At 57.6% G+C, this 27,018-nt stretch overlaps 3 protein-coding genes across 3 annotated transcripts; all 3 read right to left on the bottom strand.

The window, feature by feature from the left end:
- Nucleotides 1-1,041: 1,041 nt before the first annotated feature.
- On the bottom strand, nt 1,042-10,657 carry Slc39a4 (solute carrier family 39 member 4). The gene is made up of 14 exons (XM_026409768.2): nt 10,592-10,657; nt 10,422-10,439; nt 5,431-5,604; nt 4,731-5,015; nt 3,518-3,710; nt 3,262-3,422; nt 3,002-3,173; nt 2,537-2,709; nt 2,263-2,418; nt 2,073-2,192; nt 1,889-1,943; nt 1,636-1,788; nt 1,251-1,438; nt 1,042-1,170 (listed from the first exon to the last, which is right to left on the bottom strand). The coding sequence occupies exons 1-14, from the start codon at nt 10,655-10,657 to the stop codon at nt 1,042-1,044; spliced, it is 2,043 nt and encodes a 680-aa protein (XP_026265553.2).
- On the bottom strand, nt 10,513-14,551 carry Vps28 (VPS28 subunit of ESCRT-I). The gene is made up of 10 exons (XM_026409897.2): nt 14,456-14,551; nt 13,567-13,633; nt 12,994-13,022; nt 12,836-12,873; nt 12,494-12,583; nt 11,719-11,824; nt 11,495-11,596; nt 11,050-11,103; nt 10,879-10,970; nt 10,513-10,797 (listed from the first exon to the last, which is right to left on the bottom strand). The coding sequence occupies exons 2-10, from the start codon at nt 13,601-13,603 to the stop codon at nt 10,680-10,682; spliced, it is 666 nt and encodes a 221-aa protein (XP_026265682.1). The 5' UTR covers nt 13,604-13,633; nt 14,456-14,551; the 3' UTR covers nt 10,513-10,679.
- Nucleotides 14,552-14,626: 75 nt separating this feature from the next.
- Tonsl (tonsoku like, DNA repair protein) lies at nt 14,627-26,083 on the bottom strand. The gene is made up of 26 exons (XM_026409877.2): nt 26,042-26,083; nt 25,862-25,957; nt 25,613-25,755; nt 24,949-25,132; nt 24,604-24,733; nt 24,123-24,294; nt 23,920-24,034; nt 23,291-23,436; nt 23,059-23,211; nt 22,687-22,812; nt 22,368-22,557; nt 21,227-21,309; nt 21,047-21,136; nt 20,606-20,678; nt 20,351-20,514; nt 20,141-20,273; nt 19,275-20,029; nt 19,097-19,173; nt 18,632-18,782; nt 18,466-18,544; nt 17,804-18,105; nt 17,467-17,638; nt 16,666-16,841; nt 16,204-16,277; nt 15,627-15,760; nt 14,627-14,889 (listed from the first exon to the last, which is right to left on the bottom strand). The coding sequence occupies exons 1-26, from the start codon at nt 26,064-26,066 to the stop codon at nt 14,705-14,707; spliced, it is 4,128 nt and encodes a 1,375-aa protein (XP_026265662.2). The 5' UTR covers nt 26,067-26,083; the 3' UTR covers nt 14,627-14,704.
- Between the last annotated feature and the right edge of the window lie 935 nt (nt 26,084-27,018).

The raw sequence follows: 27,018 nt of genomic DNA, 5'->3' as shown, positions 1-27,018 counted from the left end.
GCTGAAGCAGGAGGATGGTGAGTTCAAAGCCAGCCTCAGCAATGGCAAGGCACTAAGCAACTCAGTGAGACCCTGTCTCTAATAAAATACAAAATAGGGCTGGGGATGTGGCTCAGTGGTTGAGTGCCCCTGAGTTCAATACCCAGTACCCCCCCCTAAAAAAAAATGTTGAAACCCTAACTCTCACCTCAGAATGTGACTTTATTTGGACCATTGCAGATGGCATTACTTAAGATGGGGGTCACACTGGATTAAGGTAGACCATTAATCCAATGACCGCTGTCCTTATAAGCAGAGAAAATATGTACACAAGACAGTGTCATGTCAGATGGAGGCAGATTTGAGCTGTGCTGTGACAAGCTAAGGAGCACCTGAGGCCACAGAAGTTGGAAAGGCTCATGGAGCTGGTTCTTCCCTGGATGCCGGGAGGGAGTGTGGCCCTGCTGGCACCTTGCTTTGGGAGTTTTGGCTTCTAGAACGGTGGGAGAACCCGTTTCTGTCGTGTTAAGCACCCAGTCTGTGCTAGGTGGTGGTGTGAAGGCCGTCCAAGGAGACGGCTGCCAGGGACTCATGGTGGACACTTTCTGTGAGAACCGCAGGGCAAACTCATTGACAGTGAGCTGTCACACTCTGGTCTGATGACCTCTGGGACTGCTTCTGTGTAAGAGCAAAAAGGCCTCTTGTGTGGAGCCCCCCTGGTGATGCTGGTTTTGATTGGGAATGGGGTCCCACCTGGACAGCTCCTTTGACCTGGTTCTCTGGGTGGGGTCTTCACAGACCAGGGCTGGCGGCTGGAGGAACCCAAGACAGCTCTCCTGGTGGCTGCAGGTTGGGCTTTCTTCAAATAACTCTTTGTTCTGGGCAAGGAGAGTACAGCAGGGCTTCAAGGATAAGGCTGTCTTTATTGAAATAGGGGCTCCAAACCTGGGGAGGGAGAAGGGGACTCTCGAGGTTCTGGGGTTCTCTGGCTGCTGAGCCCATCCAAAGGTATGAGGAGCCCTGGTCAGAGGCAGAGTCAACAGCTGTAGACGGGCGGGATTATTAAAGGGTGATATTGTCCTCGTACAGTGACAGCAGCAGCAGGACGGTCCAGCCGCCCAGCAGCCCCACATTGTGCAGCAGGAAGAGGAGCCAGGGCCTGCGGTCCCGCACATTGAGCATGGCCGGGAGCTGAGGAGGGGGCACTGGGTTAGTGGCCGGCTTAGGCACCTTCTCAGCTCCCCACCCCAGGCTCCCGGCTGCCCCCTGACCATGTCACAGAGCGCCACGTAGAGGAAGAGGCCTGTGGCTACTGCCAGGATCCAGGCCTCGCTCTCCTCGCCGACTCCGACTGCCAGCGCCACGTAGAGGCCGGCAAAGGCCGTGAGCGCCGAGGCCAGGTTCAGCAGCAGCGCACGGCGCACCGACAGCCCCGCGTGCAGCAGGGCCGCGAAGTCCCCTGTGGGCAGGGTCCCTTCCAGAGGTCCGCGCCGCAGGCAGGCCCAGCCCACCTTCAGGACCGACCCGCTGCTGCCCAGGGTAGCCAGCCTCACCACCTGGCGAGGTGCCCCCGGCACCCAGGGTCCCCCCACCACAGAGGCCACGCCCTGACCGGTATCCCCGCCCACCAGAGCAGGCCTTGTCCCCGCAGCTCACCCAGCTCGTGAGGTACCTCGTGGCAGAACACCGCCAGCGAGGTGGCCAGCCCGGTCTTCCAGGAGGACGCGAAGGCCGCGCCCACGGCCAGTCCATCAGCGAAGTTGTGCACGGCGTCGCCCAGGGTGATCAGGTAGGGTAGCAGCCTCAGCTCTGCAGGCGCCATGGGCATGAGTCCTCTCAGGCCTACTCCCGCCCTGCCGCCCGCCCACTGCCCGCAGGCCCTGGTGCTCTGCGCCTCCCCAGAGCTCACCTGGGTTCAGCCTCCGGGGCTCGGGGTTCAGCAGCTCCGGGCTCTCCTCTGCCACCTGGGAGGAGCGAGGGGGAGCCCTGGCTGAGGTGGAGAAGGGGTCAGGCCTTGGCGTGGGGACGGGTCACGGGACTATGGAGGGTTCTCCTGAACCCGCCTCTGCATGGAGCAGGGGTGGCCCACTCACCAGGTCTGCGCTAGAGCCCTCGTGGGCCTGCTTGGGCTGCCGGAGCTCGCTGGGCGCCAGCTGCAGGGACACACCGTGGCTGTGGCCACCATGGCTGCAGTGCCCGTCCTTCTCTGGATCCTGTGGGGAAGGTGGTCAGGGGCTTTCAAGTCTCCTTCCTGTGTACCCACTGGGTCCCTACGAGCCTGACCTGGTCCTTGGGCAGCAGGATGTTGAAGAGGCTCTCAAACAGGAAGAAGATGTAAAGGCCTCCCAGCACGGCCAGTAGACGCCAGGTGGACTGTGGGCCAAGGCCCTCCCCACTGTGTGTGTGGTCCTCTCCACTATGCGTGTGCAGCCCCAGCACCTGGGGAGCAGAGTGTGGGCGGGGGGGATTTAGGGCCCACAGGGGTGAAAGGCTGGGTCTGGGGAAGGCCAGGAGAGGGAGGGAAAGGAAGGACTCTGGCTGATGGGTGAGGACAGACCTTGGGTGTCAGGTGCAGGAGGGCATCACCAGTGAGTGCACCCACGGCCATGCTCAGGAAGGTCTGCATGATATAGTGGGTGGCAGAGCTGCAGTTGGCACAGGTCAGCAGCAGGAGGCCAAGCACAGCACAGAGGCAGATGAGTAGTGTGGCCAGGGAGCCATACAGATACCCTAGGGGGTGAGGCCACCCTGAGAACCCCCTGCTTCCCAAGCCCAGCCAGGGGATGAGCAGGAGTTCACCAGGGCTGCCTGTGGTCAGCAAAGGCCTTTGCTGACACTGGCTCTCCTGTCTCAAAGCCTCCCTGAGCCCCCTTGCAGGCCTCCTTCCTGGCCTGCCTCCCTCTCTACCTCCATTCCTCCCCATTCCCAGTAGCCACTCCCTCTTCCCTAGGTGGGCCCCACTCCTGAGGCCAGCACCTTGGGGCACAGCCAGGTAGGCCCAGCTGGGGGGTTGGGCACGCACTCTCTGTCTGGCTGAGCTGGTCCTGGGTGGGTGACTTTGCCTGGGGGCTGCAGGCCCCGCTCAGTTGCTGCTGGAGCAGGGCAGGGCTCAATCTGGTCCAGGCTTCGGGGCTCACCCCAGTCTTCTCAGACAGCCCATAAACAGCCATTACCTCCCTGGCACTCAGGCACACCTGTGGGGAGGTGTGCAGAACAGGGGTCAGGGGCTGAGCATGCACCCATGGGGCCCCCAGTCCTCCTAAGACTGCACAGGTGGCTCACCGTGTCCCACACACTGGAGCTGCTATTGAGGATGGCAAGGGGAACGGGGTCCCGGTTGTTGGCCTCCCTATCCAGTTGACCGTGGTCATCGTGGTCACTGTGGTTGTGGTCACTGTGGGCCTCTCCACCCACTCCCAGGCGCTTCATCAAAGCTTCCAGCTCTGTTAGGAAGGACAGAAGTATTGCACAGTCTATGGGCTCCAGGTCTGCCCTTCCCAGGGACATGGAGCCTGGGGGGTCTCAGCCCAGGTCTCACCCGCCAATGTCATGTTAGCTTCGCTGCTATGCTGCCGGAACACAAAGTCCACAAAGTACTGAGGGCTTGGCAGGGCATGGAAGCAGGACCCATTCCTGAAGTGGTCCAGCAGGGCGGCCAGGACAGGGCCCGGGTTTTGAGGAGCTCCTGCCTCCACTGCCTTCTCCAGCAGCTGAGGGACATCGACACAGGCCTGGGGAGGGGATAGTGATGGGAGCACCAGAATTATTAGAGGGTTATCGATTGTTGATTATGTTAATTAGTGTTAATTAGTGGGTTGAGTGAATGAGTCTATGACTATAAGTAATGTGCCCATGATGCAATGTGAACTGCAACACTTAGAGACAGACTTCAGTTAGTGATGTAAGCGTCTACACCCAGAGCGTACTCCCCAGACCTCACCCAGTTATCTGCCACAAGCACAACTGAACTAGGACTTAAAAACCCAGACTTCTATGGGGCGACGGGACCAACAGGACCTGGACAAAGAGACGGAAGCCTCACTTGCTGTTTTCCCCCCTGCACCAGACTCCTCTGGCTTGGATGAGTTCCAGGGACCCAGACTTAAGACATGTCACAGGTGAGCACCTGGGACCCTTGGTGTTGACTCAGTTAGGACTTAGAATTAGGATGTCTAAAGTGTGATGAGCATTAATAAAACAGATTTGGTTGAATCTAACTGTGCCTGAGACGGAGTCTGTAGTAACCACTCAGCCCCACCCTCAATGAACTTCTGGACTCCAGCTCTGCCTTCACCTGTTGGATATGTCTCCCACTGATCCACAGGGTCTGCACCCACCAGCCTGATGCACTTCCTGGATTCGGAACCACTTCTTTCTTCTCACCTACGACCTGGCTAGCCTCAGTTCTTCCCTGGGGCCACAGCCCAGCCCCCTGGCCTAGCTAGTCCGGGCCCCCAGTCTGCTCTCTGGCCTTCTTGGGGCACCAGAGCCTTCCTGGTCTCCCGTCACTGGGGAACCCCACACCCTACTCCGTCTTTCCTGGGACTCCTGGCTCTGGCAGTCCCTGACCCAGTCAGTGTAAACCCCTATGAGATCCCCCAGGGCCACTCTACCTCCCAAGGTGGCCCCAAAACCTGGAGGGCTTTGTGGGGGTGTTTCCCCTGCTTTAGTCAGGACTGACCCCCTAATGGCCCCTTCCTGTGTTCTGGCCACTTTACCCTACTTCCTGACCAGCCCACATGGGCCCTCACCTCCTCCCCAGCAGGCTGGCCAGCAGCCTGGGCCCTGAGCTTCTGCAGCAGCAGACTTAGGCCCTGGGTCAGGGCCTCAGAAGTCTCCAGTGGGACCAGGAAGTGGTTGGCATGGGAGGCCCAGTGGCCAGCCTGGATGTCTGCACATGTGCTCTCTGGATTGCTAAGATAGAGAGCTGCAGCGGCACTGAGGCGGGCTATGTACCTGGACTCTAGGACTGGTCCTGGAGCCAGCCCTGGCTGGTCAGGCCTACCCAGGGCCAAGATATCCTCCACAGACAGGCACTGTGGGCAGAAACAGGTGGACAGGAGCTGGACTGGGCCCATCAGAGAGGGCAGAGGCAGGCCCTGGCAAGGACGGGCCTAGACCCTCTCTCACACTCTACCCTGCTCGTGCCCCTCACTTGGCTAGCACACACAAAGGTCCCCACCAGTCAGACCCCCGTCTCTGGGTGGTTTCTTCCTGAAGCCACAGCCAACTTAGTAGCCTGGGGAAAAGAGCGGAACTCTGTGTGGGGGGTGGGGGGCAGGCCTGTCAGCCCCCCGGAGGGGAGGAAAGGCTCTGGCCTGTGGTAGGCCTGGCCCTGGCCCTGGCCCTGGCCCGCCTCCTGGAGTTTGCCCAGCTCCCTTTGCTGCAGGCTGCAGGGTGGAGCAGGCAGGAAGCACTGGGGCTGGGGGACCCGTCGGGTGGGGCTGTTACCTTTCCACACGGCCCGCTGGTACAGTGCACACGGTCCACCAGCCTATTTAATAGGCTGCTCAGCTCCTCTCCATCCAGAGTGCCCTGGCCTGAGGTGAGCAGGCTCAGCAGACTGGCAGGCTGGGCCACCACCGCTGTTACCATCGTCATGGCCAACAGCAGCCCTGGTGTGAGCTGGGCTAGGAACACCATGCTTGGTCCCCAGAGTGCTCCGTGCTGTGTGGAGTCTGTGTGTCTGAGCCAGTTGTGGGCTGCTGGGACCAGACTAGGGTTGGGCTCTACAGGTCTGGCCCTAGCCCCAGGACCTCTCCCAGGTATTTCCTATAGGGCTCTGTGATTGGTTGCTGGAGGTGTCTGGGTTAACCATTCCAGTGGCAGGTCCTCCCTGATAGCCAGGAGCTGAGCTGCTGCCTGCTGGGGAGTAAGGACTGGGCTCCTTCCCCTCGGTGATGGCCTGGGCATCCCTTCCCTGCTGCCTAACCCAGAGTAGTGGTGCAGGGCCACCCCCTCTGCTCTCCCAAGGGCTCCCAGCTTCTCCTCCTGGGACTCTCTCTGGAGGTCACCCTCAAATTTATGCTCCTGGAGCAGAGCAGCACGAATGCCACGTGGGCACCTCAGAATCCTCCCCACCGACACCTGCCTTGGTGCCTTCCCAGCTGTCTCCCCAAAGCCTGTGGCCCAAGTTGGGGATGGGGCTGTGGTCTTCTGGGCCAGGCATGGGCTGCTGTGTAAGGAACCACAAAGGTGCTTGCTGAGTCATGGACCACACCCCAAGCCCTTCAGGGAAAATCCCCAGGAAATGGCCAAACAGGAAGGGAGGACACGACCTTCGCCCTGGCCCCATCTGCAGGGCTCTTGGGGTCAGGGTGGAACAGTGCTTCACTTTATGCTTTGAATGTGGCCTGCTGCTCACATGGGCCTGCTTCATTCTCTTGCTCCTCTCTAATCTCTCCCCTCCCAACCTCAGGGGAAGCAGGGTGAACTTTCTTCCCCATTTCAGGCATTTATCTTTCCTTGAATACACATCTATCACAGGAACAAAGTCATCCAGAGTTTGGGGATGGCACCAGATTTCAGGACGGGAGTCCCCTGTGTTTCTCCTTTGCCAGTCTGTTATGCTCGAATTCGGGACCCCCAAAGACCACCAGAGACCCAAGATCAATGTAAGCAGCAAAGAGGTGTTTATTGTGAGCTAGCTGGGTCCTCCGTGTGCACACACAGCAACTGGTGACCCTGAGAGGCCCCAGCCCCGGGTTTGCAGCATTTTTATACACTCTTTGGAAAAGGCAGGGACTTCACATACATCATAGCAAATCATCACACACCACGGGAAAATCAAATAACAACTCTAAACCATGATTAGCACATTCACTGGCAGGAACAAGTTGGGGAGGGGTGATTGGTCAGAACAAAAGGGGTATTGGTTTGAACTGATTGGTTTGAGCCAAGAGGGCTGTAGGTGCTGAACTACATGGTTTCCCAACACGTTATCAACCACCATAAACTACTGGGGGGTCATCTGGCATCCCAGGTATTTCCCTGTCTCATGCTGATGGGTGGCTGCTAGGGGGTTGCTATGGATCCCCTCCTAGCCTGACTGAGTCAGGGACACCTGGGGCAGCAGATCTCTCCTGTTATTTGTAGATAAACAACTCAGCAGGGTGGGAATGTGCCTAGGAGTGCTCTGTGGGTCTTTCCAAGGACAAAGGTCATGTCCCTTTCTTGGACAGGCTTTGCTCTGAGATAGAGGCTGGTTTTTCAGTCCTTTTTCTCAAAACCATGTCCTTCTTATTGGATTGGTATCATGGGGACAAAGACCGAGAGATGAGCCATAAGGGCAGGAGGTCTGGGAAGTGCCCAAGCTCTGGGCCTGGGGCGGGTCGGGGGAGGCTGTGGCTCCCTTGCTGCTCTCTCTCCAGCCTTTGACCCCTGGGCCTTATCTCTACCTCTGTGCAGTCTGGGGGAAGGGTTGAACCCCAGGGATCTTGGACACCCCCAGGCCTAGGGCAGCCCTGCCTCTGGGCTCCTCCCACTGAGTTCAGCCAACCCCTGACACCTGAGCTCTGCAGGGTGGGGCTGGGTTGTTGAGCTGGGAGCCTGTGCCTAGGACTCTGTTCCCTAGCCCTGTAGGGTAGGGCAGGGCAGGGCCTGGTGAGCTTCAGGCTGTCCTGGACCCTGGGGTCAGGTGCCTCTCCTGCCTGTCCCTAAGTGGGAGTTAGGGCAGGGCCTGGGAGAGGCTGCCTGGGACAACAAAGAGGGCAGCCCCACACATCTCTCAAGATGAGATGGCCAAAAATAGAGGTTTCCTTCTACTTCCTTCTACCACTGGGCTGGTTAGAGGCTAGGACCAGGCTGGCTTGAAACAGCCTCTGGCCACACAATGCTCAAATTGTCAGCTTCTGGGCAAAGATCTGGGCTGGGTCTGATGTTCAGGCCTTCCCTAACCTCTGCACCCCAGGGGCCAAAACTGTCTGAGCCCTCAAAGGTCAGTGCAAGGCTGGCCTTTGCCCAAAGGGCCTCAGTGCCTTCTCCTGTGCCCTCCCACTCTCCCAATGCCCTCTTGTCTAGTCTCAGAGCAACCACTGAGAGCATCCTCAGATGGCTTCCCTCCCCAGTAAGGCCAGTCCTCTGGGTACTTGTGAGGATGGCCCTAGGCCTGAGCCTAAGCAACTCCATTTTAAAAACTCCAGTTTGAAACCTGCAGGCTCACCAGGCACACCCACAGAGCCCTCCAGTGTGGCCTCAGACAGTCACTTCCCCTGACCCTCATCAACAGAGTGAAGCCTGGCAGGCTGTCCTCCCCTGATAAGAGGGAAGGGCGAGAGGATGGGGTGGGGGGAGACACCAGACCAGATGTTTCTGACCCCAGGGTAAATGATGTCACTGAGAAATCCAGTGGTAGCTGATAAGGATTGAAAGGGGGGTCAAAAGCCCCAAATTTAGTGTAAATAGTAGAGCAAATGAACGGGATTCAGCCACCCGAAACAAGGATGCACTCCAGCTGGAGAGCCTGATGAGGACCTGACGTCCCATCACTTGTCATCCTTCCTGAGCCTCTGCGTGATCGTCACCACTCTCAAACTCTACCGCCTCGTCCGAACCTTGGTGAGAGCTGCAACTTCTCCCTAAGACCCCCTCCTCAACCGGTCGTCCACTCCGCGCCAGGAAAAGCCTGCTTGGTTCCGGACCTGGTCACCACAGTCTGAGTGGGTGGGCATCTGCTGGACATAAAGCCTAAGACTTAGGACCTTTGAACTTAGCCTGCAGAGGGGTGTCTGTCATTAGTCTGCTGTGATTAAGAGTGCTTGCAGTGCTTAGACTGAACCTAGAGTTGTTTGCTGTGAAGTGATTATGTCTGTTGCAGTGCCTAGCATTAAGGATTGTCGTTTTCTTGGTTAAGAACCTACAGAGTGAAACTGTATGGAGTGATCTGAGAGAATAAAGCATTGAAAGGGGCAGAAGGGCATGGACATTCTTTATTTCTCCCCTCGACTGCATACATCGCAATTTTGCCCTCTTGCGACAGTACCGAACCCTTTCCTGCATCCCAGATCCTCTGCGTCATTCCATCATCCAGTAAGCTCAATGTAATCGCACCCATCATAAAAACAAAACACTAGGTGGAGGAAGTAACCCAGCAGTAGAAGGCTGGCTTAGTGTGTGTGAGGCCCTGGCTTCAATCCACAGTACAGTGAAAAAACAAAAAGCCTGTCACAGCTGCATTACGCAAAACAGCCAGGAGGTGGAGCCACCCAGTGCCCACAGAGGGGTGAGTGACAAGCCAGTGTGTGTAGGTGCAGGCGTGCTGGAGCAGCATTCTGCCTTTTAGAAGGGCGGAAATCCCATCACATGGTACAACACAGGTGCACTAGAGGACACTGCTGAGTGAAGTACAGACATTCCTAAAAGGACAAACAGTGGATTCCACCTACACACTGGGGCTGGAGTGCTCAAATACAGAGAGGAAGCAGAAGGGTGCTAGGGCTCGGGTGGTGCTTCCTGGGTGCTGAGGTTCACCTTGGGAAGATGGGGAGTTCAGGCAGTGAAGATGGCTCACTGCAGCAAAATTGCCTGAAGTCACTGAACTGTGCACTCCAAATGGATACAGTGGCAAATTTATTACAATAAAAGAAAAGAGATCAAAGCAACATACCTTCGCCACCAGCCCCTCTGAACTCCTGCAGGCCTTACATGCTGTAGTATCAAAAGGCTGTTTCTGCCAGGTGTGGTGGCTGAGGCAGGAGGATCGTGAGTTCAAAGCCAGCCTCAGCAAAAGTGAGGCGCTAAGCAACTCAGTGAGACCTTATCTCTAAATAAAATACAAAATAGGGCTGGGGATGTGGCTTAGGAGTCGAGTGCCCTTGGGTTCAATCCCTGGTACCCCTTCCACACACACAAAAAGGCTATTCCCCAGCCACCAAGGCTGTTCTACCAGCACCCCGCTCTGCCGTACCCTGGTGCCATGTGCTGCAATGTTTAGCATGCCTCTCTCGGTCTTGTGGCTTACTGCTTTTCCCTGGGTGCCTTTTTTTCATACCAGGGTTTGAACCCAGGTGTGCTCTACCACTGAGATGCATTCCCACTCCTTTTTATTCTGAGACAGGGTCATATAAGTTGCTCAGGCTAGTCTCAAACTTGTGACCCTCTTGCCTCAGCCTTCCTAGTAGTTGAGTATGGTGGCCTAGTATGGTGGTACAAGCCTGTGCCACCCTACCTGGCCAGGACAGTTGTCTCTGACATGAGTCAGGTTCACAACAAATGCCAAAATGGACTGCTAGGGCAGCTGGCAGCCTTGTTATGGTTGGTAGTTTTTCATCAAGCCCCAGGCTGCCTGGAGCACTCAGGTGCTGAGTGGGGAGGCTGGCGTGGCAGGCGCAGTGGAGATTCCCCCAGCCCTCCTATGTGCCCAGGCAAGGCCCACTGGGGAGGACAATGCCCCTGCAGAAACAGACTGTGTGCAGAGTGGAAGTGACAGGGCCAAGCTCCCATACTGACTTGGGGAGCAGTGGCTGCAGGAACCTACCAGAAGGTCAGCAGGGTAGACAATCAGGCAGGGCAGGCCCAGGGATGCTACCCACCACAGGCAGAACAATAGCATCTTTATTGGGGGTGAGTCTTGACAACACAGACACAGACAGCTGCTCTGGACATCAAGTCTCACAAAGCTGTCCAGGGTGGGTATGGCCAGAGGAAGTGGGGCATGGTCCCCTAGGTAGCCATCCCCCATCCCCCATGGGCCACTCTGAGGCTCAGGCGTGCAGGAAGCGGTTAAAGGCGTTGTAGGCGGACTCCAGATCGAAGAGCATCTGCCGTACCTGGGAGTCATCCAGCTCATCAGATGCTGACATGCCGCTCAGGGTCTGTAGCCTGGAAGCAGAGTGAGTGGGGGTGTGGGCAGCAAGGCCACGAGGGCCCCTCGGTGAGGGCCTACATAGGAGAGGCACTCACCATTGGCTGACTGTTTGGCGGCCCTCAAAGTCTGGGGGCAAGTGGCTCATGCGGTGCATGGTCTCCATCAGCTCCCGCAGGTCAGGCTGGATCTGCAGACACAGGTGAGGGGCTGGGACTCTGGCCCTGCCTGCCCACCCACCCAGTCCCCATTCCGTCCGACTCCTTTACCTCGTCCATGGCGCGGATTTCCAGGCGCAGTTTGTCCATTACTGTGATGAAGAGCTGGGGGGGCATGTACGAGGTTTCGCAGACCAGCTTGGTGTAGGGAGGCCCCTGGCAGGTTCCCAAGGCCTAGCCTGCCTGCTGCTCCCACCTCAGGTTCTTCACCATACCTGATCCCGAAGCCCTGGGGCTCCTTCCTGTCTGGGGCATTATGTGCAGGACCCTCCTGGGGTGTCTCCTGGCTGCAAGGAGAGCTATGTGGAAACTATGGGTACACCTACATACAACTTTCCCAGGCCAGGATCTTGCCAGAGTGGACCCTGAGCCTGTCTCATAGGTGCCTGTGGGCAGCCAGGTGGGCTTTGGGATGCTGCTCAGCTGAGGCCCTGGGACTCTATACCAGTGGTGGGCTGCAGCAAGTCCTCCCGCCCTCCCAGGAGACTGGGCTTACTGAGACAACATCAGCAATACAGCGGTTGAGGTTGCCCTTGTCATCCTTGATGGTGATGGGCCTGTCTTCCTTAACCCTCTCCATGGCGAGTGGGCAGTCCAGCTGAAGGGAGCAGATGCAGGTGCTCAGTCTTGCAGAGGGGCAGGCCCTATGCAAGCCATGGCCTCTTCTCAGGGGCACCCCACCTCACCCTTCCTGGGGTGTGGAGAGAATGGCTCACTCACGCGGAACTTGCGGCAGAATTCATCAATGGAACTGATTTCTGAGCCTTGAACCTGCCGGAAGGCAGCTTTGTACTGGACCAGGAGTCGAGAGCAGGCTGCAGTGTACCTAGTGAAAGGGCCAGCTGCTACCCATGCCTGAAACCAGCCCCCACTCATCCTGCTTTCCCCAGCCTGTTCAGACATAGTGGCTCTCATGGAAGACCAGGTGATGGAATCAGAGACTGGACACTGAGGGCTGAGGCTTTCCATCAAGTCTGTACAAGACAAGAATTCTGGTGGAGAGCAGAGGCCAAAATACGATGGCCACAGGGCATAAGACTCACATTGGCACACGTTCACATTGTCCTGAGGGGCCAATGGCTTGCTGGGCTTATTACCTCACTGAATGAAACCCCCACATCCACACTGGGTGCCAGGCCTAAGTAGCACTGCCTCCTACTGGACATCCCCAACCTCCCTCCTGGCCTCCAAGGACTTTCCACGATTCTGGTCACCCATGCCTGGAAGATAGGGCCAGGAGCACACATATTTGCATGTCTGTCCTTCACGAGATGTTTCCACCCAGGCAAGGTTTCCCTGGTTGAAATAGCACCGAGGCCACCTAGCACCCAGGAGCATCACCATGATGCTGGGAGCCCTATAGAAGTGAATGCCCCGCAAAAGCCCCAGACCACTATTTCTGCTGCCTACTGAGCCCCTCTGCCTTGCAGAGCGTAGAAATTGGCTCCCAAGGTAGGGTACCCTTTGGACATTGAAGGGTAGTGGGCTTGCTCACTCGTTGGGGGTGACGCAGTCCTTGATGTATGCTTTTTCCAGTGCCTGCATTGTCTTCACTACTGCAAACAGCTCTGCCATGTTGTCATACCTGAGACAATCTGACCATCAGGCATGGCCCTGAAGCAGGGAAACCTCCCACAATGGGACGCAGCTATGGTGGAACTGTCAGCCCACCTCGCAGCCCATCCCTGGCAGATGTTCCTTGGAAAATGTTCCCCAAACCCGACCCCATGTTGTCTTCCCCAACTGCCAATGTGGTGGTGGGTTTGGGGGTGGCTACTCCCAGGAGGCTTGGATGGGCACAGGTGCATGCTGGGGGCAGCCTGGATGCTTGACTTACTTCTCCCTCTCCCGGGCATTCTTGTACAACTTCACTTCCTGTTGGAGAGAGTAGGTAACATGTCACCCAGTTGCATCTGGTGGCCCCAGGGGCCAGTGGGGGTCCACACAGCTGTTTGCTGTGGGCCAACACCGGCCAGGTGGGCACCTGTCACTCACCTCATACAGCTCTGGCTTGTTCCCAGGGGCTGCAAGAGAGTAGGCAGAGAGCTAGCAGGCTGGCCACAAAGTGACCCCAGGGCAGTTTCTGATCCCAGCCCCATTCAGTTTCCTCCCTCAGGCCTCTCCTGAGCTCTATCCCAAAGAACTTAGATGGAGCTGAAGGATGGGGGTTCCCATTTTCACCCCCAGTCAGTGGGCAGGATACTGGTTTTGAATGGCTGTGGCAGGCCTAGCTGCACAACAGGGAGAACCCCACTTTGTTTACAATGCCACAGTGTGGTGCAAATAAAGCTTGTCACACACCTTACAACTTGGGCTCAATGCAGGAATCCCCAGGATGCCGATGCTCTGTGCACACTGAAGCTCATCATCTCTGTGCTGAGCAAGGCCAGGCTAGCTCTACCTGGAGGTCTTGGGGCTCTTACTGTTTATCTCTGGCCACCTCCAAGGCAGTACAAAGGTGGGGGGAGGTCGGTGACTTACTGACTCCCTCCCCTAACACATTCCCATCAGCCACGCCACAGCATAAGCCTGGGCCCTTCCTGTTCTGCTTGGTGCAGGCATACTCACCTCCCATGCCGGGAGTGGCTGGGATCCCGTGAAACATCCTGCAGGCTCTGTCAGCCACAAGTGAGACCTGGGGAGTACATTCAGCACCAATTCAAGAGGACCCTGACACCCTGAGTCAGGCCCTGATGGACATCTTCCCCACTGGCCCTCCACAACTATCAAAACACAGAGCCCATGGGGTGTCAGAAGCGAGAGAGGCTGGAGGCACTGAGAGTGATGTGCAGGACAGAAGATGGAACCCCCATCCTTCTGAGACAGGAGGAAGTGACAGTTGTTGGAACACAGCATTTGAGGCAGAGGAGAGCAACCTAGCACCACCCTTCAGAGAGGGGCTGGGCTTTCTGAGCCCAGGATGTTCTAGGGTAAAAGGAAGGAGAGAGGGTTTTATCCTAGTATGGTAGGAACTATTGGAGTGCTAAAGGCAAGCTCCTCGTGGGACGGCTCCCTGCCAGGCAGGGGCCTTTTGGAAACACGACCCCTGCAACGGTCCTGCCTACTAAGGAAGTTGGGGGAATGGCTGAGGCGTGAAACCACAGTCGCAACGAAGAATTTGAGACAGGGTGGAAATAAAAAAGGAGTTAGAAGTGAGACGCCCGTTTCTGGCCTAGTGGCACCGGGACGGTGGGCGAACCCTGACGGCAGGGGCCTGGTGGGCAGGTGCGGGCGGCGTCGCAGGGAGTCGCCGGCCTGGCGCGCGGTCCCCGAAGCAGCATCACAGCTCGCCGGCGGGATGGAACCCCGTGCTCCGGCTCCCTCCGAGCTCCCAGGGACACAGCGCGGGGGCGCCCGCGGAGTCCGAGCACCTGGGAGGGCGCGAACGGGGGACGTCCGAGGGGTCGGGTCGAGGGGCCGCCCGCCGCCCAGGCCTGTCCCGCCCCGCCGCGAGTACCTGGGCGCTCTCGGCCGCTCCCGGAGATGGCGCCGGGGCGGAGCGCTCCCGACAGGCCACTCGGCGCTCGCCCGCGCCCACTGGAAAGGGCGCGATCGGCAGCTCGGCGCTCGGCGCTCCGGCCTGCGCTCCGCGCGGGGCTAGCCTTGGCCACGCCCCCGCGGGCCGGACCCACCCTCCTCCCAGGAAGCCACTCCAAGAAGGCAGCAAAGACGTTTATTGAGGCTTCTGGGCAGGGGACGGGCAGGGTCAGAGGTCGCGGAAGAAGAGCTGGGGGCCCCGGGTCAGAGTGCAGGAGCTGGGACTCTGCAGCCGCTGGCGCAGGGCATCGTGGTCCTCGGCACACAGGCCTCTGCTACATAGTTGGAGCTCCCGCAGCTGCGTGGTGATTTTGTCCCAGAGACCCGGGCCCAGGGGACCCTGGACAGTGCAGCCTGGAGGGCAAAAAAGTCCTGCTTCATCGTGGGAAGGAGGTGTTCTTGGCCCATGGTCAGGCAGATGGGCCCACTGGTGGACGCCACCCACCAATAAAATGAATTTTTAGGAGATCTCTATGTTGTGGGCCTGAGGGCTCAAGAGCTTGGTCCTCTGGCCAGAAAGCCCAGTAGCCTCAGAACCTGGGGAAGCTGCGTGGCGTTGCAGGTGCCAGGAATCCAGCCAGGTGTGGAAGCAGGAAATGAACTCAGGGGTTCCCTTGTGCACAAGCCTATGTCCCCTGAAGGGCAAAGCCTGCCATTCTGCCCAGGCCTCAGCTAGGGATGCCAGGCTGCTGGTGGGCCAGTTCACCAAATGCCTCTCTTCCGGAGCTGTCCTTCAGACAACACAGGTGGGAGCTGCCCTGGTGTTGCAGAACAAGCTACATTGTCACAGCCTGGACAGAGAGGGTCAAAGCAACCCCTGCCAGAAGGTGAGAGGGTCCCATTGTGGCAGTGAACCTGGACCCTGGGTTTCCTCTTTCTGCCATGGAGAATGAGGAGATCCCTGTGGACGAGGGGCCTGTTATTGTCTACACTTGAGGGTGAGGCTGGATTGGGGAGAGGCAAAGACCCCAGGCTCCCCTGTCCCTTTCTTGTCATGCTCCACACTCTTTCATCATGCTGGCTTCTTAGAAGTTCCCTGAGCCTCAGCCTGTGAAAGCGTGGCAGAGGTGGCCACCATACTCAGCCCTCACCTGAAAGGCCAAGGAAGTGGAGGCCTTGGGGCCTCTGCTGGAGGGCAGACAGGAGCTCCTGGAGGCTGGCACAGCTGATTTCAGGGTTGGCAGACAGGTCCAGAGAGATGAGTGAGGGGCAGAGAGGCAGGCACCTGAGACAGTGTGGGAAGTTCAGGGATTAGCTTCCACAGAAGCCCTCACTCAATCTCTAGGGAAAGCTGCCCTACAAACCCTAGCTCTGGGAGCCATAGGCCAGGCCCAGCAGGCTGTGGCCCAACACAGCATAGGGAAGGTTGGCAGCACTACCTAGAGGTCGAGACTGCCAAACTCGCACACCTCTTGTCACTCCCCTTAGAGCCAGCCAAGTCTCCAGGGACATGGACTGATGCACAGAGGGTGCCAAGAAAGGCCATATAAGAGGGAAAGCTCTCAAGAGTCACAAGAGTATGGTAAAAAGAAAAAAAAAAAAAAAAAAACCTTTAGGATAGCAGCATGCTTGCCAGGTCAGCCCTAAAGACAGGGTGGATGGCAGAGGAACAGGGTTCCCAGGTCTTCAGGTTGAGACCCCCAATAGGCAACAGGGCAGGGGCATCACCTGCTTAGTTCTCTCACAGCTGCGTCATTCAGGTAATTTGCAGACAGGGTCAGGTGGACCAGAGCACAGTCTTCCTGGACATAAGCACAGGGAGGGAGCCAAGCCCAGTGGGCACTGGACCTCCCTCCCTCCTGGCAGAGGTCCCCACACCCAGGAAGCCCCTGAACTTGGAAGTGAGAAGGAAATTCTTGGCACCTTGTGATGTGAAACCACAAGGACTCCGTCCCTGGGAGAAAACACAGGGGCTTGGTGTGTTCCTCGGGAACTGTTTGGGGTAGAGAGGCCATCCCAAGTCCCAGATGTCCTTTTTGGTGGCCAGGAATTCATAGCCTGAGGCAGGTGTCTGTACAGGTGTCCTGCAGCTGTTTGTCCCAAATCAATCCCTCCAACCTCCCAAAGGTCACAGTTATGGGAACCTTTGTTCTCTGAAGCCTCATGTTCTGGCTTTTCCCCACCTCATACCTTGGCCAGATACCTGACAATGGGCTCCATGAAGCCCAAGTCACTCTTGCTGGCTGCCACGGAGCCAAGTTCTAGGTGCAAAAGAGTACAGGTGGGCAGGCTTTGCAGGGCCTTGGTCAGGGCAAGGGCACCCAGGGCATTGTAGGATAAGGACAGGGTCTTCAAGCGCTCAGCATCTGTACCAGGACCAGAATTTGTAGGCCTCATGTGGCCACCATCCTACCCACCCTCCACCCTGAGTTCTGGGCCTAGAACACTTATGACCCCTTTTGGAAAGGCTCTTCTCCATTAATTTTGTGGGGAAACAGGTTTAGTGGCAACGGCTCTTGCCCAAGTTCTCTTGAGCCCAGCCTTCCCCACCCACCAATCCCTGGCTGCTGGAGATGGGCCCTGGGCCAGCATATCTGTGGGGGGATCAGAAGGAACTCACACCACGGTTGCCCAATATAGCCCCTGCCCCAGGGATTCCCTAGGTGGCTCTATTCCCAGCCTCTTGGCACTAGGGCTGCCAGTTATGCTCATGGCAGAACTGAGGCACGCAGAAGGCTCTAGCCATAGGCATTTGGTGGGGTTCAGGGCAGAGATGGCCTGCCTGGGATCCTGCCTGTAGTGTGCTGTGGTCTGGGAGCACAGCCCAGACTGGTCCAGCACCCACACGTCTACCTGTGCGTTCAGAGGAGTTAGCTCCTCCTGAAGAAGCCAGGCTTGAAATCCCGAGCAAATCCCATCTTGGTCCTTATGCCCAAGACCCTTAATGCCTCCACACCTGGCTCAGGGATTAGACCTGCCTGGTCAGCTCACCTTGGAAGGCACTGCCCAGGGCTGCCTGGTGGCTCAGGAAGAGGCTGGGACCAAAACCACAAGCCTTCAGGCGCAGAGTGCTGAGTAAGGGGCAGGCCCGCAGGAGGGAAGCCAGGGCCTGACCACAACTGTCTCCTAGAGGGTTCATGCTTAAGTCCAGCTCCTGCAAGTTCTGTGGAAAACATGGTGAGCACTGAGCCCCTTGACATCCATGGGCCCAGTCCCCTGAGGTCTAGTCTCCTTGCAGGATCCCTGTTTCAGGCTGGGCATTGGCCAGTTCTCCCAGCTGTTGCAACCTGTTACTAGAGTTTCTGGCCTGCTGCACCCTAGGCTCTACCTGCAAGGTGGCCTGGCCTTGAGGGCCCCCGGCAAGTTGGCGTAGACTTTCCTGGCCCAGGTGATTAGACGAAAGATCAAGGAGGACCAGGCTGGGCATGGTGCTCAGAGCAGCCAGCAGCTCACTGGCACATCCATCCCCGAGCCGATTCCCTGCTAGGTGCAGCTCCCGGAGCACTGTGTGTAGCTTGAGGGCTCGAAGCAGGGGTGTGAGCTGGGCCTGGCTCAGGGCCAGGGAGCAGGCACTGAAGGAGGGGCTTGAGCCCTGGTGCTCCATGGCCTGCAGCACCTGTTGGTGTTCCCCTGATGAGGGAGACATGGGGTTACTAGGGCCAGTGCCTACATTTTGCCTTTGGAGTTCTGTGGACAAACCAGGCAGCCCCAGGAGTTAAAGCTGAGTCTATTCCCACAAGCCTGGGATTCAGTGCCATGAGTATCTGCACAGGTGGGCCACTCTCACATCTCCTTCTCCCAAAAAGCTTCCCAGCAGCTCCTTTCCTGAGCTCAGGGTTGTCTGCCCCCACCTGTCACCCACACGTGGGGGCAAGGGTTAGGCAGGGAAGGGTGCACCACAGAACTGGAAATGGCAACTGGAAGATGGGCCTGCATACCAACCACCTCTGCTCAGGGCTTCACCTAAAGCCAGGCTCTTGGAGCCCTTACCTTGTCCCAGGCTCTGGCAGGCCCTGCGGTAGCGGTCGATAAGCGGGGGCAGGTCCCATGAAGTCACTTCAGCCAACACCTGAAGAGCACCGTTGGTGAGCACCATTGGTGAGCAGCCTGGAGAGGCAGCTCCTAGGGGTGGTCTGTGCCCATGGCTGTGGCTTACCTCATCGTTGTTCTGCAGCACATCAGGGATGGAGTCCTGCGGGGCCAGCAACGCGCCCTCCTTCCGCAGGCTGAGTCTGGGCAGTAGCCCACAGGTCTGGTAGTAGCGCTGGGAGGCCTGCTCAGCCAGCCAAGCCACAGACTGGACCTCACTGTTGGGGGAGGGTGGGATGCTGCACCCACAAGATGTCCTAGGGTTCTGCCAACACTGCTGAGGTCTACAGCTTTCTCTCCTGGTGGATTTCCCATCCCCTCCCCTGAATAGCAGCCTTCTGTCCCTGCAGCCTGGCATCCTACCTACTCCTCAGACTACTCCTAGGGACAGGCCACCAAGGCAGTCATCACACACCCCACCCTGACATGTACACAAAGGAACTGTGTACTGTGCTACCACTGAGGGCTCAGGCAAGGGGCTGCATGGTGGGCAGGGGGGACTGGGGTTCAGAGAGGGTAGATGTCACCATACCTGTGTGGGACAGGGACAAGGAAAAGATTATCCTGAACTTGAACTCGAATCCGGATGGGAGGAGGCTGTACTAGACCCTGATAGGAGGAACAGGGGACAGGGCAGTCAGGAAAGACAGAGGCCTCCATCTCCACCTGCCCAAGCTGGGGGTTAGCTCTGCTGCCAGCTTGTCACCCACCAAGGGCTGGCCTGTTGCAGGGCTTTCCCCAGGGACCCTGGGCACGTTGGGATTCTCTGGGAGCTCTGCAGCCAAGCTGCTGCCTCCAGCTCTGTCCAGTGTGCTGCAACTCTCAAGACAGGTCAGGCGGCTCTGCCTGGTCCGGGTTCGGGGCCTGGCAGAGTGTTCCTCATCGTCTGGCCCTACAGCACTGGGCCTGTTGCTGTCCCCACTGCCCTGGGGGCGGGGCGGGCGGAATGGGCGGCTGCGGGGCAGGGGTGTGTCCAATTCCAGCCAGTCTCCAGCCAGGTATTCCTCCTCGGGAATGAGTGCTGTCTGGGGTGTAGGGGCTTCACCTGGGCCCCAAGGGCCCTGCCTGAGGCAACGGCTCTGGGCACTGCCCACACCTCGGATGGCTGCCTGATAGGCTGCCTGGCCTGCACTCACGGTACTCGCCTCCCTGATGCTGGCAGGGCAAGCTGTCCTGGCCTCATCCTGCTGTGCTGGGACAGAGTACCTTGGCCTCTTCTGGGATGGCATGTGGGGCCCAGCACTGTCCTCACCCTCTGAGCTGCTGCTGCTGGCCAACCTATGCCTACTCCTTCGAGGCCTTGCCACAACTGATGCAGCCTGCTGTGGGGAAACCGTGGTGCAGGCTAGAGAGGCCTCTGAGGATCTAGGAGTGTGCCAAGGGGGTTCTGGGCAGGGGCTTGAGGGAGGAGAGGTCTCAGGATCAAACAGGTGGTTACTTGGGATGGTCCAGGAGGCTGGGGAGGCTGTAGGAGGGAGAATGCATCATAAGACAGGTACCAGACTCTCTCTGCCCCCTATGCTGGAGTGTTAGTCAGGGACCAGAGCCCAAGGCAATATCCACAGGTGAAGAAGGCCCCACTTGCCTGAGCCTGAAGAAGCCGCCCGGAGCCTCCTCTCCATGGCTGCTGCCTTCTGTCGCGTCTCAAGGTCTAGGTCCCTGCAGTACAACTTCACCCACTGCTGCAGTGTCTCCAGTGGGCTATGGCCCTGTGTAGCACCCAGCTGAGCAGGGAACAGAGCAGCTCCCACCCACCCTCTCACCCACCACCACTACCCCAGCTCACCTTCCTGGTTCGGAGAGTGACAGATGCCCCTCGCTCAATAAGCAGCTCAGCCACCTCAAAGTGGCCACAGGTAAGGGCGTCATGTAGAGGGGTAATGCCCTCACACCCCTGGCCACCTGGATCATCCACTGCAGCCCCGTGGTCCAGCAGAAAGCGGACGATCTCTGCAGGTAGGGACATAAGCCCAGCTCCCAATGTCTGCTCAGCCCCTCCTCGCCCACGTTGTGCACCAGGACTTGCCCATCCCCTGCTCACCCAGGTGTCCAAAGTTGCAGGCTTCATGTAGAGGTGTCCAGCCACAGTAGTCCCGAGGATTCAGGGGGTGGCCCTGTGACCAAGGACAGGAAGGAGCCTGGCCCTGTGTGCTCTGTAGCCTGGCTCTGGCCCTCTCCTCCACTGCCTGAGGTCTCCTCAATGAGGGTACCACTTCTGCCCCATAAGGCTGGCTGAGCAGCCACAGCACACCCTCTAGCCTATGTCACTTTGTGCCCTGGGGCAGGCACAGGGCCTAGCTGAAGGGCCTGAGGTAGGAGGGAGGGCACCAGGGTTTTGGTCTGTCATACAGTCCCCATCCTGGCCAGGCCAACCCAGATTCTGCTTGGCATCTTAGGGCCCATTTTAAATATGAGAAAGTCGAGCCCATAGCTCCTCCCTAACGGAGCTAGGGCCAAGCAATCTGTTGGGGTGATAGCTTACCTGCCTCACAAGGTCCTGGACACGGCGCAAATGGCCCTCAATGCAGGCTCGGTGCAGCAGGGTCTCCCCCATGTCATTGCGCCTGTTCCACTGTGGGAAGAATAGCCTTGACTTGGGGCAGAGGTGTGAGGGATGGGTGCGGCTGCCAGGACAGGAGGGACTGGGGCACATGGTCCTTACCCTGTTCACCTTCCGCCGGCCTAGGCAACCCTGAAACTCCTCATCCTCCTCCAGCTGCCAGGCCAGGCTGTCAGCATCATCCTCTGGAAGAGTTGAGCCAACTGACTGAGCCTGTGAGGAGCCAGCAGTAGAAACAAACCCCTGCCCTGCCCAGGCTCCTCTGACTTCTGAGGCAGCAGCAGCCATAAGCAGGAGAGCAGAATTCAGACCTGTGGGGCCAAACCTTGCTCCTAGGCTACCCCTCACCTGCCAAGGCCCCATTATTCCTCTGTCAACAGGGGATGCAGCCCTCCCTCAGTGGAACTGCCCACTCACCCCTGCCCCCAGGCTCTGCTCTACAGGGCAGTCTCCATCCAGACCTTCTGCCACCCTCTCAAATATCTTTGTTAGGCCGTATACCCTGCCTGTTCTCACTTTCCACCCACTCCTGGTCCTGGTGATACTCAAAAATTCTCTTCCCTGCTGCCACTGCTCTTTCTACACTATCTTCTGTTGCCTACCTGCTGAACGGTTCTCCCTTTTGTTTTAGTCCTTGGTCACCTCTTCCCACACCACTCACACACCAGCAATGTCCAACCTGACCTTCCTCTAAGACCTGGCCCAACTTCCCATGGCTGCTGGGTTACTCACTTGTGGTCCTAGAGGCCCCTGAAGTTTTCAAGTCACAGTCTTTCCAGGAACCTGCACTCCAAACCTCATAGCCAGGCTCCCCTCTACCCACCCTTCAGTCAGAAATCAGCCTCAGCTCCCTACCTCCCACCAACCCTACTCTCAGCCCCGTATCTTCTCACCCTAACCCCATAGCTGTGACTTAAGTCCAAGATCTGCTCTAGTCAGTCCTTCACACCCACCCTCTGCACAGATGACCACACCAGCCTCTGGAGGGTTCCAGGAATGTGCTTGGCTCTGGCATGAAGCAGCAAGGCCCTGAGATGCACCCTACCTCACCCTGCCTGGATGTGCAACACAGGCCTCTACTGGACTGTCTCCCCAGGCTCTGGCCCTGTGGAGCCTCCCTGTAGGCTTCCAGCCCTTCTGCTGGTGAGTCCTGAGCAGGCTCTGTGTAGGCAAAGTACCAATCCAGGACCTAATCCAGAGCAAGAGTCAGGGACAAGGCCAGCTGCAGCCACACTGCCCTCACCACTCTCTGAGAGCTCTAGCTCACTGGCCTCTAGGGCCACGCTAGCTGCCGCCTCTTCCATTGCCTCCTCCTCCTCCTCCTCCACCAGTTCTTCAGCCGCACTCAGCTCTTGCAGTCTGGTTTTGGTGCCAGGAGCTTCTTGGGGCTGTAGCCTCAGCTGCACAGTGTGGAGGTGCTGCAATACCTGCTTCTGAGGAGAAAGAGGACATCTTCTTGCTCAAGGCTAGGGGTGGGGCAGGGAGAAAGGGGGCATGAGACAAGAGGGACAGGCAAGCTGGGCTTGCTGGGGACCCAGTAAATGTGGGGCAGGCTCAGGTACCTGCAACTGGGGCCGCTGGGCCTGCTGGGCACAGTTAAGAGCCTTCTGGAAGCATGGAGCCAGAAGCTCATATGCATCACCAGCCTCCTCGCGGGAGAGTGCAATGTTGAACCAGGTATTGGCCTCCTGGAGTGGAGGAAGAATGAGCTGATGGCTGCTGCCCACGACATCCATAAGCTGGCTTCCCCAGGTGCCTACACACAACAGGAATATCTGCCTTGGTTCTGCCCCATCTCCAAAAAATGGAGCTCAATGATTCTCAGAAGGAAGTCCTGTCCAGAGAGGCACCCATCTATGCGCACTGGAGAATGGTGGTCCTAAGGCAGAGTCCTGAGGACAAACCTACACTGAGGAGGGAACAGGGCACATCACCTCCAGGGCATTGCCATTGCGCAGCCTGAGTTCTTCTTCATAGTGGTATACTGCCTGGCGATAGTCCTTCATGTCTGCCCGTGTGGCGGCCAGGGACACGTGGATGGTGGCCAGCTCGAGGTCTGGTCTATTCAGTCGCTCAGCAAAGTGCAGCTGGAGAGAGGTACAGTAAGGCCCAGGTCCACTCTGTACCTTGCTGGTTCTTTTCTCCTACCCCATAGGGGCCACATACCTGCTTCTGATAAGCCTCAACAGCCTTAGGGAAGTCAGCCGCCTTAGAGAATAGGTCCCCCAGCTGCTCACAGATGGCCATGGCACCCTGAGGGTCACTGCTCTCAGACTCCTCCAGCTGCTGTTGCAGCCTGATCACTGCTAGCACTGCCAGAAAGAGTCTCATGCAAGGGGGCAGCATAGTATTGGACACTGACCCCAGTCCCACCACTTGCCAGCAGATAAGAGAGGGTAGAAGAATCTACCATGTGGGTCCTTCCAAATCAGAACAAATAAGCTTATAGTCTGTAATAGTGTCTGGCTTGCAGCAAGGGCTCATCACTGTCAATCAGCACTGACCATCACTATGATCAGAATAGAGTCACACACATGCCACCTGTCAGCTTGTCAGTGAAGATACTGCCTTGTGAATAAAGGCTTGGCCAGTCCCCCAACCACCCTTCAATGCCCTTTGACATGTTGTGCTACAGGCTCAGATGAAAATAAGGGTTTGTCTGAGTCAACAGGGACTTATTCCTCTTGCTGGGAGAGGCCCAGACAAAGTTGACACATACTTGGGCCTCCTCTGCTGGAGGAGCAAAGCCCTCCCAACTCTTTTGGGGTTCACCCTCAGGCCCTGTCCAGCCTTACCATACTTGAGGTTCTGGCAGATAGCTGCCCTCTGTACAGGTTTCTGGGAACCCAGCCTGTAGGCCTTCTTCAGAGCACGTTTGGCAGCTAAAAAATCCCCCAGATCTTGGAGGACCTATGGAGAAAAAGAAAGTGAGGTGCTGACTCCCTAGGGACCAAGCCCATCCAGAGGGGGCTGAGCCTAGAGTAGGTGAGGGCAGCACCTGGGAGACCATCACACAGCACTCGCTCTCCATGAACCGCTTCTTCATGGCACGTGCACATTCCCGGGCCCCCTCCAAGCAGCGCATGGCCTGAGAGTGCTTCCCTTCCCGACAGTAGATGGCACCCAGGTTATAGCGGGCACGGAACAGGTCCTCATAGAGGTGGTTCTGCCTGCAGAGGGCGAGGTAACAAGTGCTCAAAGTGCCCAGGACCCTCCCCGATCTATAACAGTGGACAGAGAATAGCAAAGTACTTAAGATACCCCTGAGGTCCAAGATTACCGAGCTAGTTATGGTTACTTATACCACAGGGATTACAGCTCTGCCATGCTGAGAGCTTGGGACCTGAACCTACTCCTCTCCAACTCTCCGCACAGGTGAGAGGCTTCTCTGCTCATGGAAGAGCAACAGCCTGACCAGACTGCCCCCTCTGGAAGATCTTGGGGTCCCGCTCCCTCCTGGGGTGGGAATACAGCCTCACTCAGCAAGAAAGATGCTTTTCTTGAAGTAGTCATTGCACAGGGCTGTCTGCTGCAGGCTCTCAAAAGTGAGACCCAGGTTGAGGTAGAGTCGAGTCCTCATCTCACTCAGCTCTCGCTGGGACAGGGTCCCTGGAAGATGAACCCCCCAGATACTGAGCTGCTTCCTCCCCCACATACACCTTTGGGAACAAAGGTCTTGCTACAGGCAAAGCATAAAGGGAACAAAAACCAGATGCCTGCCAGAATCTAGATTGCAGGCAGCAAAGGCCCTATAAACTGTCATGCAGGAGTTATGGAAAAGGGACCTGGGTGGTGGGACATGGGAGTTAGGTGAGGGCACCCACCCTCCAGCTTCTCATCTATAATAGCCAAGCTCTTCTCAAAGGCAGCCTGTGCCTGTAGCAAGTCATCCCTCGACTGGCAGTGGTCATAGATGTCCAGGTGGGTGCGGCCAATGGTGGCCCATGCCCTCTGCAGCTCTGTGTGATTGGACAGGGAATCTGCCAGCTCCAGGTGACGGTGCTGGTGCTGGTGGAGGGAAAAAGCAGCTGAGCTGATTTCACCTTAAGCAAACCCATAAGTCCCAACCCCAGGGGAAGCCACTCTCACCCAGGAGAGCCTCTGTTCTCCAAAAGCCCTGCAGTGCCATCCACACATGCCTCATCTAGTTAGTGCCAGAGGCTGTCTGTGGTAATAGTTGCTCATAACATAGATGACTTGGAAGTTGGCTGGGGTGTTGCCACCACCTCCAGCATCAGTCGGTCCCGCTCCCTCTTCCCAAAAAACTGGGCAGAAGTAATAGTTCCTTAATAGTTTCTGTTGTCAGGAATTCACTACTGCCTGGTCCCAGGGAAGGCCGCGGTGCACTGACCCCTGAACCAGGCTGCGTCCCTGGCAGGCCCAGAATGTGTGGCTGCCTACGAGTCCCTCTACTCTGAAACTCCCAAGTGGGGCCTCCTTCCTCAGAAAGCAGCTCCATAGGCGCAGGCCGCCGCGCTGGGTGCGCACCTGTAGGGCAGCGGAGTAGTCCTCCATCTCAGCCAACCGCTCTCCGATCTTGCGGTGAGCCACCGCACAGCCTAGGGTGTCCAGGGCGCTCTCCAGGAGCCGCAGCTCCTGCTGGTGCTCCTCCAGGGCTTCAGCATAGCGGCCTGCATAAGGGCACCGCGCGGGTCACCGGGCCAGGCGGGTTACTGGCGCTTTGGTGGCCGCGGGGAAGAGCAGAGTTCCCAGCCGCCTGCCCGCGCGTGCGCTCACCGTGGCTGGCCAGCAGCTCCCCCAGCTGATGGCAGAAGGCCGCCTCCTCGTGCAGCTGCCCGTTCTTCTGGGCCCTGGCCTTGGCCTTGCTCAGCTCTACCGGGAGGAAGGAGGGCGAGGAGATGAGTGGAGACCAACTCCCCGCCCCGCGCTCCCGTACTTGGGCCCCAAGAGACTCACGGCGAAGTTCACGGTCTAGGTTCATGCTCCCGCCGCAGCCGCCGCGATCCGGAGTTCGCGCGCTGCTCGGAGGTTCCGCCCAGGCCCCGCCCCTTCCGTCCCACGCCCAAGCCCCGCCCAAGGCCCTATCCCTGACGTCCACCACGCGGGTCTCTCCTAGGCCCCGCCCCTCCTCGCGGCGCGCGCGGGCGCAGAACGTCCCCGGAGGTGTAGTCTGCCTGCCTCAGGCACCCTGAGCTTTAGGGCCAGATCAGCATCCAGCGTTGGTCACCAGGCACACGTGTGGGCGGGGCCGGGCGGAGGGGCCACCTTGCTCACAGCACCTTGGGGCTGTGGCTCCTGCTTTCATCCAGGTGTTCTGTTGCACCGTCGCTACGTCCTCCTGAAATCAAAACGCACCACCTCACACTTGGTTTAAAAAAGGACGCAGTGCCCTAACGTAAGAAGAAACAAAAGCGACTTGTAGTAAAATACGCTTTGGGTAATTGGGCATGTGAGCTCAATCAAGGGGACAGAAGCCCCAGGGAACAACCTGCATTCAGAAGACACAGCCAGTCATATTAAAGGACTCAAGATTCCAGGGATGTTTGGGGGAGGAAAAAAAGAAGGAACCGTGTTTTCCTAAATGAACTAAGTACTATTTCCTAGATGTATATGCAGGTTTTATTACTAGAAGATTCAGTGAAGGCACATTAATAAACCTGCGAAGCTACTTTGTGTTGAGAGATAAAAGGGTGTTAGGGTCTAGGCTTGGAGCATTTTAACAGATTTCTCACCTGTGGAAGGTCTAACACGTCTGGAATCCTATGTCTTGGGGCACCCTGTCCCTCATTACCTTGAACACCAAATATCTGCCATGTCTTGCGGTTCTCACTCCTGGCTACACTTTAAGAGTAGTATTGGACACTTGGTGCTTGGGCTGTGCCCCAGAGGAGGTCCAGAAGAAGTGGGAGATAGATGGGTTTATTTTTTTTTAT

The sequence above is a fragment of the Urocitellus parryii genome, chromosome 7 (genome assembly GCF_045843805.1).
Source record: "Urocitellus parryii isolate mUroPar1 chromosome 7, mUroPar1.hap1, whole genome shotgun sequence".
NCBI classification, from domain to species: domain Eukaryota; kingdom Metazoa; phylum Chordata; class Mammalia; order Rodentia; family Sciuridae; genus Urocitellus; species Urocitellus parryii.
This window is presented reverse-complemented; position numbering and strand designations above follow the sequence as displayed.

Bases quoted from the DNA above. Each gene is read 5' to 3' on its own strand.
- Vps28 (XM_026409897.2), bottom strand. From the start codon at position 13,603: ATGTTTCACGGGATCCCAGCCACTCCCGGCATGGGAG. The intron at 11,597-11,718 runs GTGAGTGAGCCA...TGCTCCCTTCAG, and splicing joins AATTCTGCCGCAAGTTCCGC to CTGGACTGCCCACTCGCCAT. The intron at 10,971-11,049 runs GTAAAGGAGTCG...CTGTGTCTGCAG, and splicing joins AAATCCGCGCCATGGACGAG to ATCCAGCCTGACCTGCGGGA.
- Slc39a4 (XM_026409768.2), bottom strand. From the start codon at position 10,657: ATGGGGGATGGCTACCTAGGGGACCATGCCCCACTTCCTCTGGCCATA. The intron at 3,423-3,517 runs GTGAGACCTGGG...CCTTCCTAACAG, and splicing joins AGCTAACATGACATTGGCGG to AGCTGGAAGCTTTGATGAAG. The intron at 1,439-1,635 runs GTGAGCTGCGGG...CCCTGCCCACAG, and splicing joins CGAGGTACCTCACGAGCTGG to GGGACTTCGCGGCCCTGCTG.
- Tonsl (XM_026409877.2), bottom strand. From the start codon at position 26,066: ATGAACCTAGACCGTGAACTTCGCC. The intron at 18,106-18,465 runs GTAAGGGCTCCA...CTCCCTCATCAG, and splicing joins CTGCCAGAGCCTGGGACAAG to GGGAACACCAACAGGTGCTG. The intron at 14,890-15,626 runs GTGAGGGCTGAG...TTTGCCCTCCAG, and splicing joins CCACTTCCTTGGCCTTTCAG to GCTGCACTGTCCAGGGTCCC.